The sequence below is a fragment of the Vombatus ursinus genome, unplaced genomic scaffold (genome assembly GCF_900497805.2).
Source record: "Vombatus ursinus unplaced genomic scaffold, bare-nosed wombat genome assembly UNPS02014822.1, whole genome shotgun sequence".
Lineage (NCBI taxonomy): Eukaryota > Metazoa > Chordata > Mammalia > Diprotodontia > Vombatidae > Vombatus > Vombatus ursinus.
In genome coordinates this window covers 16,668,667-16,685,057 of record NW_020954600.1, presented here as the reverse complement: position 1 = coordinate 16,685,057, position 16,391 = coordinate 16,668,667, and the positions used below count along the sequence as shown (strand labels likewise).

The 16,391-nt window shown below is 38.7% G+C and overlaps 1 protein-coding gene across 1 annotated transcript in view; it reads right to left on the bottom strand.

Moving 5' to 3' along the window:
- Positions 1–16,391, bottom strand: part of DCDC1 (doublecortin domain containing 1) — a 108,472-nt gene that overhangs the window by 66,479 nt on the left and 25,602 nt on the right. The window contains exons 8-11 of the mRNA XM_027837756.1: positions 13,504–13,707; positions 9,767–9,965; positions 8,036–8,188; positions 7,247–7,348 (exon numbers count right to left, since the gene is read on the bottom strand). Coding sequence (XP_027693557.1) covers positions 7,247–7,348; positions 8,036–8,188; positions 9,767–9,965; positions 13,504–13,707 — 658 coding nt within the window. The remainder of the gene's footprint in view (positions 1–7,246; positions 7,349–8,035; positions 8,189–9,766; positions 9,966–13,503; positions 13,708–16,391) is intronic.

The window sequence follows — 16,391 nt, the reverse complement described above, 5'->3', positions numbered from 1 at the left end:
CAAAATTAGGTGTTCCTGACTCCAAGGTGAGCACCATATCCATGATGGCCCCTGGTCATAGTGAAGATGGTTATACATGAAGGATCTGGGATTTGTGTCAGTATGGGAATTACAAGATAGACTGGATCCCATCTATAATGTGTACATAGTCGAAGCACTGCCAAAGGCTCAAATAAGTGATGTGATTTGTCCCTAGCCACCCTGTTAGTAAGAGCTGGAGGAAGTATTTGAAACTAAAAAGTATTTTTCTGACTCCAAATCCAATACTCTCACCACTATGCAAAGTTGCCTTTCCAAGACAGTAGGAGAAACAGGATTGTTTGGGGGTGGCATGAGGGACCGCTGGCTTCTACAGTTTGCTCACTGATTCATTCATCGTGGGCATACAAAAGCTCAAACCAAGAAGATTCTGTGCTCCTTGGAGGCAGTGGCTTTTGGACTGGGCTAAAATTGAACTGGGTAGAATTGTCCTTGTGATTTGGATGTGAGTTTCTCAAGAGCATGGACTGCATTAGGTCAGGTAGGGCATCTACTAAGCACTTACTGTGTGCTACACACTGTGCTCCTTTTCTACATCTATCTTCAGTACATATTGCAGTGTTTTGCATATGGTAAGTGCTTAATGGGTGATTTTTTTCATTCATTCATTTGTTCATTCATTCAGACAAACATGAGGTTGGGATAGGAGAGAGTTATCTCTGGGCTCCTTCCCCATCAACAAGTTGGTTTTTGTTCCTTTCTTATAGAACATACCATGAAAAGATTTATAGTGGAGGGGCCCTAAAAGGCCAAAGGGGTGGAGGCGGGAAAAGTGTAGTATTTGTTGAAGCCATGGCAGTTAGCCCAGTTTAGGGGGAGCATACATCACTAGAAGGGGAGATGAAGCTGGAACGTTTGTGAGAGCCTTGAAGGTGAGGTTGCAGCTCAGGCCTTTCAGATAGCCATAAATAGATCTCTTCTGCTAACTAGCCAGGGCAATAACACCGTGCCTTTCTTGAGCCTAATACCCATGGCCCAGTTCCACTGTGATTTACTCAGAAAGAATTCACTGGTGACCTATCTTGTCACCATCACCTCCATTAGACCGGGAACATATGTTTTGTTCTTCTATGATAATAAGCCTTTCCCCACAATTAGCTTCGTGGCCTGGGGATTAAGCATTTCTAAAATAATATTAACTCAAGAGATAGGAGTCTTTTGCTTCCATTTAATCACACCCTGGGAGCATGATTAGCTCCTGACACCTTTCTGTACCCTTTGTTCTCAAAGAAACTGGGAAGATAGAACGGCCTGTGATATTGGATACTAAGAAATAGTTTATCCAGGATTTAAGACATGGCCATTTTTGCATTTTTTTTAAAAAAAATGGGCCACATACAACAAAGGAGTATAAGAAGAGATAAATAAAATATTACATGTGCATATTAAAATGTCTTCTTTCGCCATTTTACAAACATCTGCAGGAGTTTGCTTTGTTCCTTCAAAAAGGTATTCAATCAAAGAAATAAGGTTTCTGAGACTTTTGTGTAAATCCTAAGGCAAAGTTTATTCCCACTTGTCTAGGGTTACTGTTAATGAAATAGACCTGATGTGTAAAGTCTCTTAGAGATGGTCAATAATAATAATAATAATAGTAACTCCCATTTATATAGCATTTGCAAGGCATTTTATGTGTATTATCTCAGGAAGCCTTGAGTTCAAATACAGCCTCAGACTCTTACTAGCTGTGTGACCCTGGGCAAGTCACTTAGGCCCTCTGTGCCTCAGTTTCCTCCTCTGTAAAATGAGGATAATAGCACCTACTTTCCAGGTTGGTGGGGGAATAAAATGAGGTAATATTTGTAAGGCACTTTGCAAACCTTAAAGTACTATATCTAGGCTAGTTATTATATGATGATGCTGCTGCTGCTGCTGCTGCTGCTAACGCCTGATATTGCTGTGAGGTAGTAATACAGGGATTACTGATCTCTTTTTACAGACGAAGAAATTGAGATTAGGAGAGGCTAAGTGATGTATGCATGGTCACAAAGCTAGTGTCAAAGATTAGATTTGAACCCAAGACTTTCTGACTCCAAATCCAAGCCTTTATCCACTATCCCAGGGGTTTGTAACCTTATTTTGGCATGAATCCCTTTGGCCTACAGTACCTTTCTCAGAATAAGGTTTGTTGCCAATTTTCATAATTAATAGAAATGGAAATATTCAGCTAGAGGTTAGTGAAAATAAAGATGCAATTTTCTTCCCATCCAAGTTCATGGACCCCCTGAAATATATCCATGAAATCCCAGGTTGAGAATCTTTGAACTAGGCTATAATGTGTTTATTTATTTGTTTAGATCCAACCCAGTGATTTCACTAATGTAGACAATTTCTAGTATAGCAACTTCCTCCACTAAAGCAGATGAATAACATCTCTGTAACATATGGTCCCGGAGAGTTTTCTGGGGCACTAAGAGGTTAAGTGATTTACCCAGGGTCACACAAAAAGGATGCTTCAGAGGCAGGATTTGAACCTAGGTCATCCTGATTCCAAAGCTGGCTTTTCATGACTCTCAAAACAAGAGAATTATAACTGAAAATATTTTGGAGTAGAAGGTGGTGAGCAGGGTGGTTAGGCAGACTTTCTTGCATTCCCACTGGGGTGAGATTAGCCTGCTAATTTAAAATAAGGACTATGCGATCTGTAAAGGAGCTATTCCAATAAGTTTTAGAATTCTTCTCTGGGTCTGGGTTGTCCTCATTTGTGAGTGAATGAGGAAGTACATGTTGACTTAACCCATTCTCTCTAGATGGCCCCAGAGCATGCATTAAAATCCATCCATCTGTCCATGCATCCTTCCATGCCAGCACCCACTAGAGAATAGCCAACATCACACACACACACACACACACACACACACACACACTTCTTTCTCAGGGAACAGTAATAAAAACAGCACTCCCATTGCTTCTGGAGAGGGTGTAAAATGATCCAAGGATGTCTCTACCATATCATCCCCATAACCTCTTTCCAAAAATTCTTTCCTTTGACCGCCACTCCTCCACATGTTCAGTCTCTTTCTATGAGAATATGATCTACATGAGGGTAAGAATGGCCTGCCTTTTGTATTCATGTCACCAGCTGCTGCCTGGCGTGTTGTAGGGACTTAATACTATTTTTTCCCCTTCATTCATGCCTCCCTCTTCTCAAGGACATTTCTTTGATTTCCTGAGGGTCTGGCCACTACAATATGCAAGGGTTCTCGCATACTGCATGAAGCATTTAAAGTCATACATTATTATATAACTCAAATAATTAGGACCCATCAGAAACTGAAGTGATACCAACTGAGAGAGAGCAGTGCAAGGTATTGGAAAGAACAAGGGCCTGGTTCCTAAGGGCATTAGACTCAGTGGTCTCTGGCATTCCTTCTAGCTCATAAATCCATAACACTTAGGATCTATGGCGATTTTTTTAGGAAAATGAGATCATCATGTGTACAGTAAGCATGCATATATAATTGATAGATCTAGTAAGAAAAATATAATTGATTCAATCAGCCAATGAGCTATAGAAGCAATGCTATTGGTAAAAGGTATATACACACATATATATACATATATATGCATATGTATGATATATACATCTGTTTCATATTAAACATGTTCTTTTACCCAACTAATCACAAATGAGCATTTATTAATTTATAGCAAGCAAATTGTTACTAGCATCTTTTTAACATAATGCCATTTTATTTATGATGCACTTTAGCTACTTATACAGCACATCACTCTAAAGATATATAGTTAATGACAACAAAAGTGGATTATTTAAGTGGTTGAAGGCCACACACAGGACATGTGCACTCAGGAACCTGTAAGCATTATCTGTCTTTGCCAACTTGTCCTTTGGAAATTGTCGCACTTGAACTCACACTCGGCTATCAGAATCTCATGGATAGAAGACAAAAGTGGGGCTCACCCCTGCCATAGACTGCACAAAGAGGCTCCATTTGGGGGAAAAGTTTTCCCAAAGATCTATAATATCTGATCATCAGATTGCCAATAGGGAAGGCTATGAAAATTGCTCAAATGATTATGGAATACATTAATTCTATTTTTCTTACGGAGCCATCTCTCATACTCATATATGTCTGTTTTGTGGCCTTGATTCAATATAATTTAAGTCCCTACTTTGTTGAAGTTGCTGTGTTATGGGCTGGGGATACACACAAAATGAAAAACATTTGCTGCTTCCAATCAATCAAAAAAAGATTTATTAAGTACCTACTATGTGCCAGACACTGTACTAAGCTTTCAAGTACCTTATATTTTACACAGAGAATACAATAGTTATATGGGTAAGTCAATACCAGGCAATTTGGGAAAGAAAAAAGCACTAGTGATTTGGGAATCAATAAAGACTTCCTATAAATTATTATAAAATAAATAAAAATCTTAAAAAGAAGTTAATGTGGATGAAAGAATTCATCACCCCATGACCAATTAGGTGATGAGCCTCTCCAAGCTTAGTTTGGTTCTCAGGTTCTATGCAGTCCAACCATGGTATGTACAACCTTCGGAACTTTGAAGAAAGATAGACCTTCTAAGAGATAGTGCTGAGAAAGGTGCAGGATAACCTGTGCAAATACATGGAGAGGGGAAATGCAATCCTCAGTTCGGGAAGCAGGTCAATGTGGACTGAATAACTAAGAAGATGACCATTGGTAGTATGGTTGATTTTTAAATGCCATTAAGCACCCCCATCCCTACCCCAACTATAACATCAGCATATAAAAGAGTAAACACCAGTTATCTGGTGGCATTTTACTCATTCCATTTCATTCACAACCACTTTCAGCCAACAATCAATCCCCTATCTTATACCCAGCTCTCATTTTATTATATGCTGAACTAGGAGTCAAGAAATGTGGATCTTTCTCTCAAGCGCATATGCATCAAGTATGAACCAACTTTTTGGGTATATAAAGATGTGTGTTTGCATGTGCTTATAAATTATTGTTATGGTAGCTACCCTTTTGTATATGTACATATGAATATTCATGTATTTTCATATAATATATAAATATGTCTATATGTCAGCATTTATATTTGTGTATGAAACGGTAGAGGGACAAACCATGGTATATTAAAGGGATAGAAAGATAGAGAATAAGAAGGGACAAGAGTATTTAGGGAATAGTCAACTGGACCAGTATCTTTGCCAAGAAAACCTCAGAAAGGGGTCACAAAGGGTCAAACATGACTAAAAAGTGACTCAACAACACAACAATAACAACAATTGTATATACAGGGATGGGTGTATGGATCAGGGAGTGAGGGTGATGGATTTTGTTGGAAAACGGGAAGGTATAAAGTGTGAACATGGTTTATATTTTTGGCAGTACAGTGGTTTATAGATTTATCAAAATAGATCAATGTGGGTATGCTTCAGAGTATACAGGGGTAGAATTTGGAGAACATTTAAAGTTTAGGGTATAGTCTGGTAGAAAGTTTACCAGAGTCATAATAGGGAGGACTATAAACAGAAAATCTAGTTTCAAATCTTCTGTGCTCTTGGCCAAATCACTTACTTAACCTGTCCGGACCAAACTGTGGCAATGAGATTTTTCTACGGTCTCTTCTGGTTCTAATTCTCTGACAATATCACTTTGAGGGAGCACTTCCTTCACTTTCAGGAAATCTCCCTAGGGATATCTAAGTACAACCACCAACTCTAGCGCCAGTCTCTAAGACAATGAAAATTAAGCTCAGGGATTAATTTTAGGAAGGCCATGTGTCTTAAACTGTATTCCCTCCCCCAAATGGCATATAAGATATAAGGAAGAGATTCCATAGTCCCATTTCAATTAATATAATGTAATCAGTACAGTGATATAATAGTATTCATTAAGGTGGGGCATGGAATACCACTTTCCCCCAAAGTAAATAATAAAGAATTGGACCTGTGATTTCATTCAATATCAAGGGAAATTCCAGATGAGGAAATTCTTTCTACTAATGCAGGTTACCACCTTCTCCGCAATTTTTAGAGAGGTGCCTAGAACACTGAGAGATTGTGGCTTGTCCAATGTCACACAGCCAATATGGGATCAGTCAGGACTTGAACCAAGGTCTTCCTAACTTTAAAGCTAGCTCTTCATGCCATGCTGCCTCTCAAAGAAAACAATTGCTAGAGTAAAGTCAACGGATATGTACGATGGCAGAGTGGGTAGAGGGTTGGCCTCCCAGTTAGAAAGACTAGGGTTCAAGCCTGGCCTCTGACATATAATGATTGTATAACCCTGAACAAATCACTTCATTTCCCAAGCCTCCTGGAAACTCTGAGACTGTCAAGATATCAAGCAGGTGATGATCTGCCCTGATAGAAGGAGGTCGCTCCAAAGGTGCTCCTTACTTTGATGAAGATACAGGCCCCAACCCTTAACTGTGGAAACCATGCATGAGAACCCAGAGACGCAATCATGAAAAAATGTCATATGCCTTGCCCTCAATGACCAGAGGGATGAGTCATGCATTGAAAGAGCTTTAAGTTAGAATATCATGAATACAAAGGAAAGGTCAAAGAGCTAAGTGAGTTTCAAAGGAGAAGGAATCCCTTTTTGGGGATTCAGTGTGGTCAGTGGAGAGAACTCTGGCTATGGAGTCACAGTGTAAAGAAAATAGTCAGTAGTGATTGTCAGATTTGAAAGCTCATCGGCAGGGAAAGAGATGATCATAGAACTTGAGGGAGAAAGAACTTCCGAGGTCATTTAATCCATATACCTCATTTTACAGATTAGGAAACAGGGACGCAGGGAGTTCAAGTCATCTGCCCAAGGTCTTAGAGAGAATAGCATCAGAGGCCCTATTTGGACCCAGGTTCTTTGGCTCTGGAACCAATGCGCTCTTCAACATCACTTGCTAGCTCTTTGGTGTAGCCATTGACAAATCTAGGAAAGTCAAGAAGAGGGGCAGATTTCAAGAGGCAGGGGGAAGAAAAGTGGGAGGGAGAAGAGGAAGATGCTGAATTTAGTTTGGGACAGGTTGAGTTTGTAACACGGGCAGGGTGTCTGCTATGTGACTATTAAAATAAAATCGATAGTCAAGAAATGTGGCATTAGCCGTGAGATTTATACTGCTTTCATAACTGTGTTTTGTCTATAGTTCATTAGCTAAATACCTATCTAGAGTAAAACATCTATCCGTAAATTGAGGTCATATTCTGAATTAAACAGAACATACTGTTTTTTTTTTCCATACCAACCTTTTAACTGTCTCATTTTGTGTTTCATGAATTCCAGATCAGCCAAAATTCTGTCCTTCTTTAGCCAATTCTTTCTCTCAAGTTTTTCTGATCTTTGCAAAGCTGTAATCATAGAAACCCAGGGTCTTTATCTTGAATTCTCTTATCAACAGCAATTTATCACACAAGCCGATAATATGTAATGCCCCTGGAAGTCCATGAGATAGATCCAATTAGAGACAAGTAATTAAAAGGTGAGGGTCATCAAAAGAAACACCTTTGAAAGATGACAGAGCTTAAAGCATGTCCACGCAGAATCAAAGAGGGGAAAAAATAGAGCCACTGCTTTATTATAAGGATTTAGCATATGCAAGGGCCATCTTTCATCTCCTGCTCCCCAAATCTACTCAGTGGTGATGGAAGCCTGGTTTGGAATCATTTGTTTTTTAAACACCCACCTATTGCCTAAAGGGGGTAATTCTTAAAAATGAAGATGTGCAGACAGGTCTTCCTTGTGGTGAATTAAACTCATTTGTTATTTTGTAATGTATACCATTATTTGCAGCCTTGTACATCGAGAATCTCTTTATCACCTAAATTAGACATTTTCCCAGATGAAACATTCTATTCCTGTAAGAAAAAAAGGCACATCTGGGATATGAAGCCATCCATCCTCTTGCACATATGAATTGATAGACCCAACTATTCATCCTTTGCATAAATGTGGCACTAGGTTGACATGGACACACATTTAATTGATTTTCCATAAAGTAAACTGGGAATTGATTCCCTTTTTTCCCTCTCTCTTACCATCCAGAGGTATAAATGGTTCCCCACATGAAACCCAGACTTCTATAGGATTTTTGAGAATGAGGGTGAGCAAAGAAGTATTGAAAGAATGTAAACAGGCTGACATCATGGTCTGTGGAGATAACTTGATTTCTCCTTGGTCTGGCTTTTTATCTGAGAAAGATAACAATAAGATTATTTCAACTAAAAATCAGAGAAATTTTCCTAATTTTATCTTTTTATCTTTTCTTTTAAAATTGAGAGACACCATGGTTGGAGTTGGGCTTCTTCATAGGAAGTTTGTACCAAGCAAGAAAAAACATATCAGAAATTTCACACTGTACAAGGTGGTGGGTAAAAGAGTCTCACTGTAAATATTATTTCCATAAATACTTTGAAAATCTGCCAGGGAGCAAGCAAATAAGACCTAGCTCCCAGTAAGAACCTACTACTCTCATTCAGGGATTACATACCAACAGGGCAAGATCTTTTGAAGTGGTTTTTATGATCTATCCATAGCCTAATGGCCAATGTCATTTCAGATATAATTGGTTTTATTTGGTGACTGAATGGAAAAGCCTATATTTATTGCTTCATTCGGGATCCATTTTCAGCAATAATGCCTATATTCTGGGACATTTATATTTTGGACCAACCAATAAGTATCATCTGTCTATTTATTTATTCATATATTCATTCATTCATTCATATGCTTGTTTATTCATTCATTTGTTCATCCATCCATCCATCCATTCATTTAGGAGGCAATAGGCAGCCACAGAAGATTTTTCAGCCAAGGCATGACACAACCAGATCTAGGCATAACAAATTTTAATCTGGTAACAATATGAAAGATGAATTGAAAAGAGTAGACAAAGAGTCAAGGACTGTAAAGACTATTAAAATGATCCATGGCAGTGGTAATAAGATTCCATATTAGGGTAGAGGCAGTGAGAATAGAGAGGAGGGTTGGGGAGAGATTTGAGAAATATTTCAGAGTAAGTAAATGAAATAACCTGTTCGGTTTATGAGTGATTTTCCATAAATGGAACTGGTAAGCCAGTGGACAAGCATTTATTAAGCACCTACCATATGCGAGGCAGCTTGGACTGAATTCAGGAGATAGTGGAGGATAGAAGGGCCTGGCATGCTATGGTCCATGGAGTCATAAAGAGTCAGATACGATTGAATGAATGAATAATAATAAATATGCCAGGCATTGTGCTAAGCTCAGAAGAGACAAAGAAAGACAAAAGACAGTCCTTGTTCTTGAGGAGCTCACAGTTTGATGGCAGAGACAACACTCAAACTCTTTCTACGTAAGTTATCTTCACAATAAATTGGAGGCACTCAACAGAGAGAAGGCACTGGCATTACTAGAAAAATGCTGTTGGAATGAATTTATTCACTGTGTGATTTGCAGCAAATCACTTGCCCTCTGGGGATCTCAGTTCCCTCCATCTCTAACTAAGAGGTTGGAAGAGAGACGATTTCTAAGATCCCTTCCAGTTCTTAAATCCAATGACAGTTGCTATGAAACCTAGAATTAAAGAACATTAAAGAGGAAAGAGACTTCTGGGTCATCAAGTCCAACTCCATCATTTTTGAGCTGAAGAATTCTGAGGCCCAAGGGGCTAAGGAAGGCACCCTGTTCAGATTCAAACAGCTAGTAAGTAAAAGAGCCCAGGGCTAGAGTGCAAGTCTTCTGACTAATATTCCAGGGCTAATTCAACTCTGCCATGTTGGACTTACCTTCTGTACTCTGAATCACCATTTCTTTGTTCTCCTCTGGGAATACATATTTTTTTTCTTCAGAGTCTTTGTGTTTCAAGGATTCATTCACAGCCCACAAAATTAAATCATTTAGGTTAAGAATGGTGGTACCATCATATGTGTAGAGTCTAGAAGCCGCTCTGGTCAGACCGAGTTGTGTCGTGCATGCTGAAAGAAGCTGGAAAATACATACTGTAAGAATCTAGGCAGTGGGGTAGGAGGTCAGGGATGGTGACTAAAACATGAAGAATATCACTCTTCAGTTTGGTACAGCAACTCATTGAATGCTCAGGAATTCTACTCCAAACTATAACATATTACCTAGTAGCACATGTGTATATATGGATATGGATGTGCATATGATATATGTGTGCATAGGTACATATATGTCTATATATGGGCATGTCTGTACATATAACACATAATACAAACATACGTAGACTACATGCACACGCATGCATGTGTATGTATATATGTGTGTAATATACACACGTACACCTATATGCATATATGTATACATATATAAAGCACGTGTGTATGTGTTATATATTGGTGTATATGTTAATATATACCTGTATGCATAATATATATGTATATGTGTGTGTATCTATACAATATGCATATACATACATACAGTCTATAGGTTCCAGTGACATTTGTTTAATCGTCCTGTGACAATTCCCTCATTTGTTTCGGTGGTAAATCCCTACACACACGGGACATTTCAGCACATTTTGTGATCAAGGTATTTGCTTGAAGTGAGTCCTGGAAAAGAGCATTCAATGCTGTTCTTCTAATGTGGCTTAGCATTCCTGTAGTACTTCCTATGTACAAACTGCTTTGAAATGAATGATTAGTTAACCTTCATGACCAAGCTGTTGGGAAAATGGATGATAAATGTCATTACCTCCAATTTACAATGGAGAAGGGGGCAGGAGGGTTAAATTGTTTGCCTGAGGCCACAAAACCAGGCAGTGATGGAGCCTAGATGAAGCCCTGTGAGCCTCTGGCTCCTCAGCTTTTGTTAGTTCACTGAGCACCAATGTCTTCCCAATAAACATTATTTATGTTCAACTATAAAGAGAATTCCTTTACTGTCTCCTCTATTTTTTTTTTTAAGCAAGAAAGAACCTCAAGTCAATTCTTGCCTTGTTTTCTTGTGCTTAGCTCTGGTACTATCCTCTGTATCTAAATATGAGACTATAGATCAGGCCTCCTCTGTCTCATTGAGAGAGCCCAGTGAGATCATATAAAGTACATTACCAGCCCAAAAGACTGCCTAACCCTAAAGCCTCCTGATTCACCTTCCCCAGGATGTATGCTTACAGCCACTTCTCCATCAGTGTGCTGGGCATCTTTGGGACACTCTCTCATCTTCATCTTTTGGTCACAAAATTCCCGTGAATTCTGAAATGGGTGCCATTGATGTGTGGAGAACACAGTCTCTGGAAAGCTAACTGGCCTCTGGTGTGATCCAAATTAGATCACACTTGGAAAACTCTGAAGGGGATTAATTATTACTGAACCCAGAGGTGGCAAGTCTTAGTTTAAGACCCAAGGGAGAGAACAAAGGATCAGCCATTATCTTTCAACAAAAATGCCTATAAAACCAATCTAATAATATGCTAATTACAGGTGATCTCTGTTTTTCCCCCCATTACTAGTGTTGTTGAAAACATAGGCTCCAGTTTTACTGACATATCTTCACACATATATGGGTGATCAATTAAATACTGGGTCCCCATTTTGGCTGGATGATTTAGCTCAGAAGAATTAGCTCTCCCTTCTAGAAAAGTCCTCTGATGGGTACAGATGTATGGAGGCACCTTGTAGTAAGGTGAAGGGATGGGTAGAAATGAATACTAAGACCTTACCTGAGCATTGAGCTTTATACTTTATACAGCGTTTCATATAGAAGAGGTTTACTAGGCAAATACCATGATTATTGGTCTGTTGGTCTATTTTTATTTGAAACAATCTCCATGTGAAAATACACCAAGTGAGTTATAAATATGACCAAAGATATGTATAACACGAAAAGGAATGGGTGAGTCATATAGTGAGAATAAAGGACAACAAATTTTATTTATTTATGTCTAAATAGTTTATTTATATCTAAATAGTATGTCCATTGGTACCTACATGTCAGAAGAGCTAGAGGAAATCCCTTCCCCCAGCAACATTGGGTGGCTCCTTTGTCCTGGATATACAGGGAGACCTAGATAAGGCTCACTGAGGATGGTCAGTAAACATGGACAGGTTGTGACTAGCATTGATGGAGGAAGTAATTACATCAATGAGATCTCAGACTGATACAAGTACCTTAACATAGTTTCTGCTCCTCATGGATGGGAATTAACTGAAAGTCCCTTTAAGTGCACAAAACCAATTAGAAAATGAATAACCAGATTCTTCTACAGAGCATGCCCAGAATGCCCAACCTGATATTCCTCATGCATTAAATCTCCACCTATTCTTTAAAGCCTAATTCATATATCATTTCCTCTGTGAAACATCCTTGATATTGCCATTTCAGTAACAAATATCCCCATCCCAAACCTTAACAGCAACTTTTTAAAACCTCTCTAATTAATTCATGATTTTATATTGTAGTATATTATTGCTTTATATTGTAGAAACCTGTTAACTATATCTTATGCCCCTAGACTATAAGCTCTTTGAAGGCCAGGGACCACATCTTCTCTAAATTTCTATGTTTTCCCTTTGGGCCAAGAATAATAGGCACTTAATGTTGAATCAATTAAGTAGTTAATTTATTAGAGGTTCACATCTATTATCCATTAGGTCTAGCATAGGAATATCTGGAAGTCAACTGGATCATAGGAGGAGAAATTTGGAACCTAAAGGAACCACTGAGATCACATAATCTAACCCTCAAGTTATGCATTTGAGGAAATGAGGTAAATGACTTGCTCAGGTAGTAACTGGCATATCTGAGATTTGAATCCACATTCTCTCACTACAAATCCAGCATCCTTTCCAATGTATAAAGCTAAGACATTTTTATTTAGTCTTTTAAATATATATATAGTATTTCTAAGTATACATATATACGTAAAACTATCTATCTCTCCAATATCTCTGTTGAGCTTTATAACAATCATATAAAAGTTGATGCTTTAAGATAATCCCAGTTTTACAGATAAGAAAACTGAGGCTTAGGGGAGTTAAATAATTTGGAGTTTAAGTCATTTGTCACAGAGTTGACAAACGTCAGAGGTAGTACTTGACCCCAGGTCTTCCAACCTCCAGGTCCTACAGTCTATCCCCTACAAGAACAGTGTCAAACTCAAAAAGAAATGGGGGTCACTAATTAATACATAAGGATCCTTGTGGGCTGTACATTGGCTTAGTTTTAAAATGTAATGTGATTTTTATTGTATTGTATTTTTATGTTGTTAAATATTTCCCAGTTTTGATATCTCCGCACATTGTCCCCTAACCCCCTATATTTCAAGCCCCGCAAAACAAAACAAAACAAAACAAAAGCTATCTCTGTTTTCTCATTTTGTTGTAACTCTTTGGTCAAGGAAATAGTTTACATATAGGTAGGAAAGAAAATAGCAATTACATCATTTGCAAGCTCTGGAGTTGTTCAGAGTTTTTACCATCCAGGGCCACTACATCTCAAGAAAAAAAAATGATATCAGAACGTCTAAGGAGGAAGCTAGCATCTGAACAATGAAGTCACTTACCACAGGGAAAGAGTGAGCCACAATTAATTTGCCATTGGCGGATCCTGCTCCGTTTTTATGTGCAATTACTTTTACCGGCCTCTGGCTCATGGCTGCCAAAATATTATGTGATAAAGTTTGCGTGGAGCCTCCTCGTTTAAAAGATAACAGAAGTTCTTCATAATGCCTTGGACTATTTTCATTTTTGCAAGAGGATAAATCACCCTGTAAAACACCACAGAGCATACTGATGACATTTTTATTGTCATAAATTTCCTGAGACAAAATATTTGTTTTGGCGTGACCAAATTCCATCTCCACATGGTAAGTATATATATATATATATATTTTTTTTTGACATCTATGTTTTGCATTGGTTAGTTCATACTCTTGTGAGATTTCTACATGAAAATTAAGTAATTAAATTTTTGACTAACCTAAAAGGCTGCGTGGCTACTCCTGGCATCCTAACATCGCCACAAACCATAGTCAGCACGTAGGGCACTTTGGACAGTCCCCAATCGTTTCTATCAGGGTTCCAAAGGCAAATTCACCAACTATGAAACACCATTGCTGAAATGACAATGCCACATCCTGTTGCAGCCAGAAGGGTCCTCGGAGAGGAATCAACCAGACGTCTCATTTTATAGAGGAAGTAACTCAGTTTCAGGGAGATAGTAAACATAAATGTCTTGAGTTCAAAATTCTTGAGCTTGTCTTACTCTTCCAAATTCTAATTTGTGATGGTGCTGGGTTTCAAGGGACCATAGGGAGTAATCTACTAAAAGCACAAGCTCTATGAGGATTGGAGTTATGTCTTATCTCCCCCAGGTCTTCGCATGGTGCTCTGTACACAATAGGTGCTTGCTAAATGTTTATTGCATTGAATGACTTTTAAAAGGTAACACATCTGAATGCTGCCAGAACTTTCTCTTCTTCTTAAAATGTATTTAAAAGGGTATCATCTAGTGAAAACCAATCATCTAATAATGTATTGGAAAATTTGTATTGAGACCATCTCAAAGAGATCTTAATGAGAGAGTAATGAAAAGAGAGAGATAAATCTCTTCTTATCCCAACATGTTTTTGAAAAGAAAAACTTCACAATAATGTTTAAAAGTGTTTACTTTGTTGTTTAATCATTTTCAATTGTGTCCAACTCTTTGTGACCCCATTTGGGGTTTTCTTGGCAGAGATACTGGAGTGGTTTGCCATTTCCTTCTCCAGCTCATTTTACAGATGAGAAAACTGAGATAAATGATGTTGAGTGATTTGCCCAGGGTCACAGAGTTACTAAACATCTGAGACTGAATTTGAACTCAGGTCCTTCTGACTCCTGGCCCAGAGCTCTATCCCCTGTGCCACATGATTGCCCCAAAAGTGTTTACTAGTGTATGGAGAACAGAGATGTGGGTATAACTATAAGAATGCATGCTAAATGTCCCAAGTCTCTTCTCTGCTCCTCCAATCTTGAAGTAAAACTCCAAGAAAATTGTTGTGGCCAATGTTGGTTAGAGGAGCATGATGGGGGTTGGAAGGCATTTTCTCACCCCAGATCAAGTAGCAGGCAAGCCTGGGAGAATGGCAGCTGAAGCAGAATCAAAGATTTCAAAAAGATAGTCTTCTGGCTCCCTGGGTGTGATGCACAAAAGAGCTAAAATTTCCTGAACTATAGACCTCTTTCCTCAATTCAAGACACTGGAGTTTACTAGTTTACTTGAATTTGAGAAAGATCACTTGGACAGCTATGTAGAGTTGGAATAAGGAAAGGTAGGGAGACCATTTACAAGATTATTACAATACTCCAGAGGAGAGGAGATCAGGACCTGAACTGTAGGGGCTTTGTGAGTGAAAAAAAAGGGCAGCCAGGCAAGAGATGTTGTGAAAGTGGGAAGGACAATATTTAGCAATTGATTGTATATGAGGTGAGTGAAAGAAAGGACAGAAGAAAGAGTCAGGGATTGTGAACCTGGTGGGAGCGGGGGGGACTCTAAGAACATGGTGTGCTTGACCAAGTGTGGAAGAGGCATGGGTTTGGGGAGAAATACATTCAGTTCTGTTCTGGACATGTTGAGTTATAGATGCCTACAGGACGTACGCTTCAAAATGTTCACGAGGATACTGGTGATGCAGCGTTGTAGATCAGAAGAGAGCCTGGGATGTGCTCTAGGCTGTGTGTTCCTGACTCATGTTCCTTCTGCTTCCATTGGATAGAAAATTAGGAGAGAGACTGCTCCTATGTATGTGGGAAAAGAGGGGTTTCCCTTTTTATTTTAAAAGTGGGATATTTCCCTTTTATTTGACTATAACAAGAACTTGTTTATACATTTTCATTAAATACCATTTGCTTTACGTTAATGCATCCTCTGGTCTGGCTTATTAAAAGGGAAAAAAATACATTTCTAGGGGACTTGTGAGCTGTCACTTTGATTAGATGCTAATCCGAAGCGTGCCTTGGATCTCAGTTTAGCTTTCAGAGGCCCATGTTTGAGGGAAGCACAGGCTACATTCACACAATACTTTTATTACAACAATTTATCAGCCTGAAAACAAAACAATCATTATATTAGCATCGAAGAGACACGGACTTTTACAGAAGGCTGTTTTAGGGAGGATGTTTTTTCCTCATTTGTAAAATGGGAAAACTGTGCTTTAAAAAAGGAAGACAGCTTAGATTCTTAGAATCTAGCCAATAGCTTACTAACGTTCAGACTCCTTAAGAGTCTGTCCAATATGACGGATGTTCTAATAAACCTTGTCTTTGGCTGAAAGAAGGCTTGGGTCCAATTCTTTTGGGGAGGATCGGCATGTTCTGATTCTGGGGTCCCAGCACCCCTAAGCCCCTAAACCTCATCATTCTGGTGGCCCATACGGGGAAACTGCCTAACCCCAAGTTCTTCTCTAGCCAA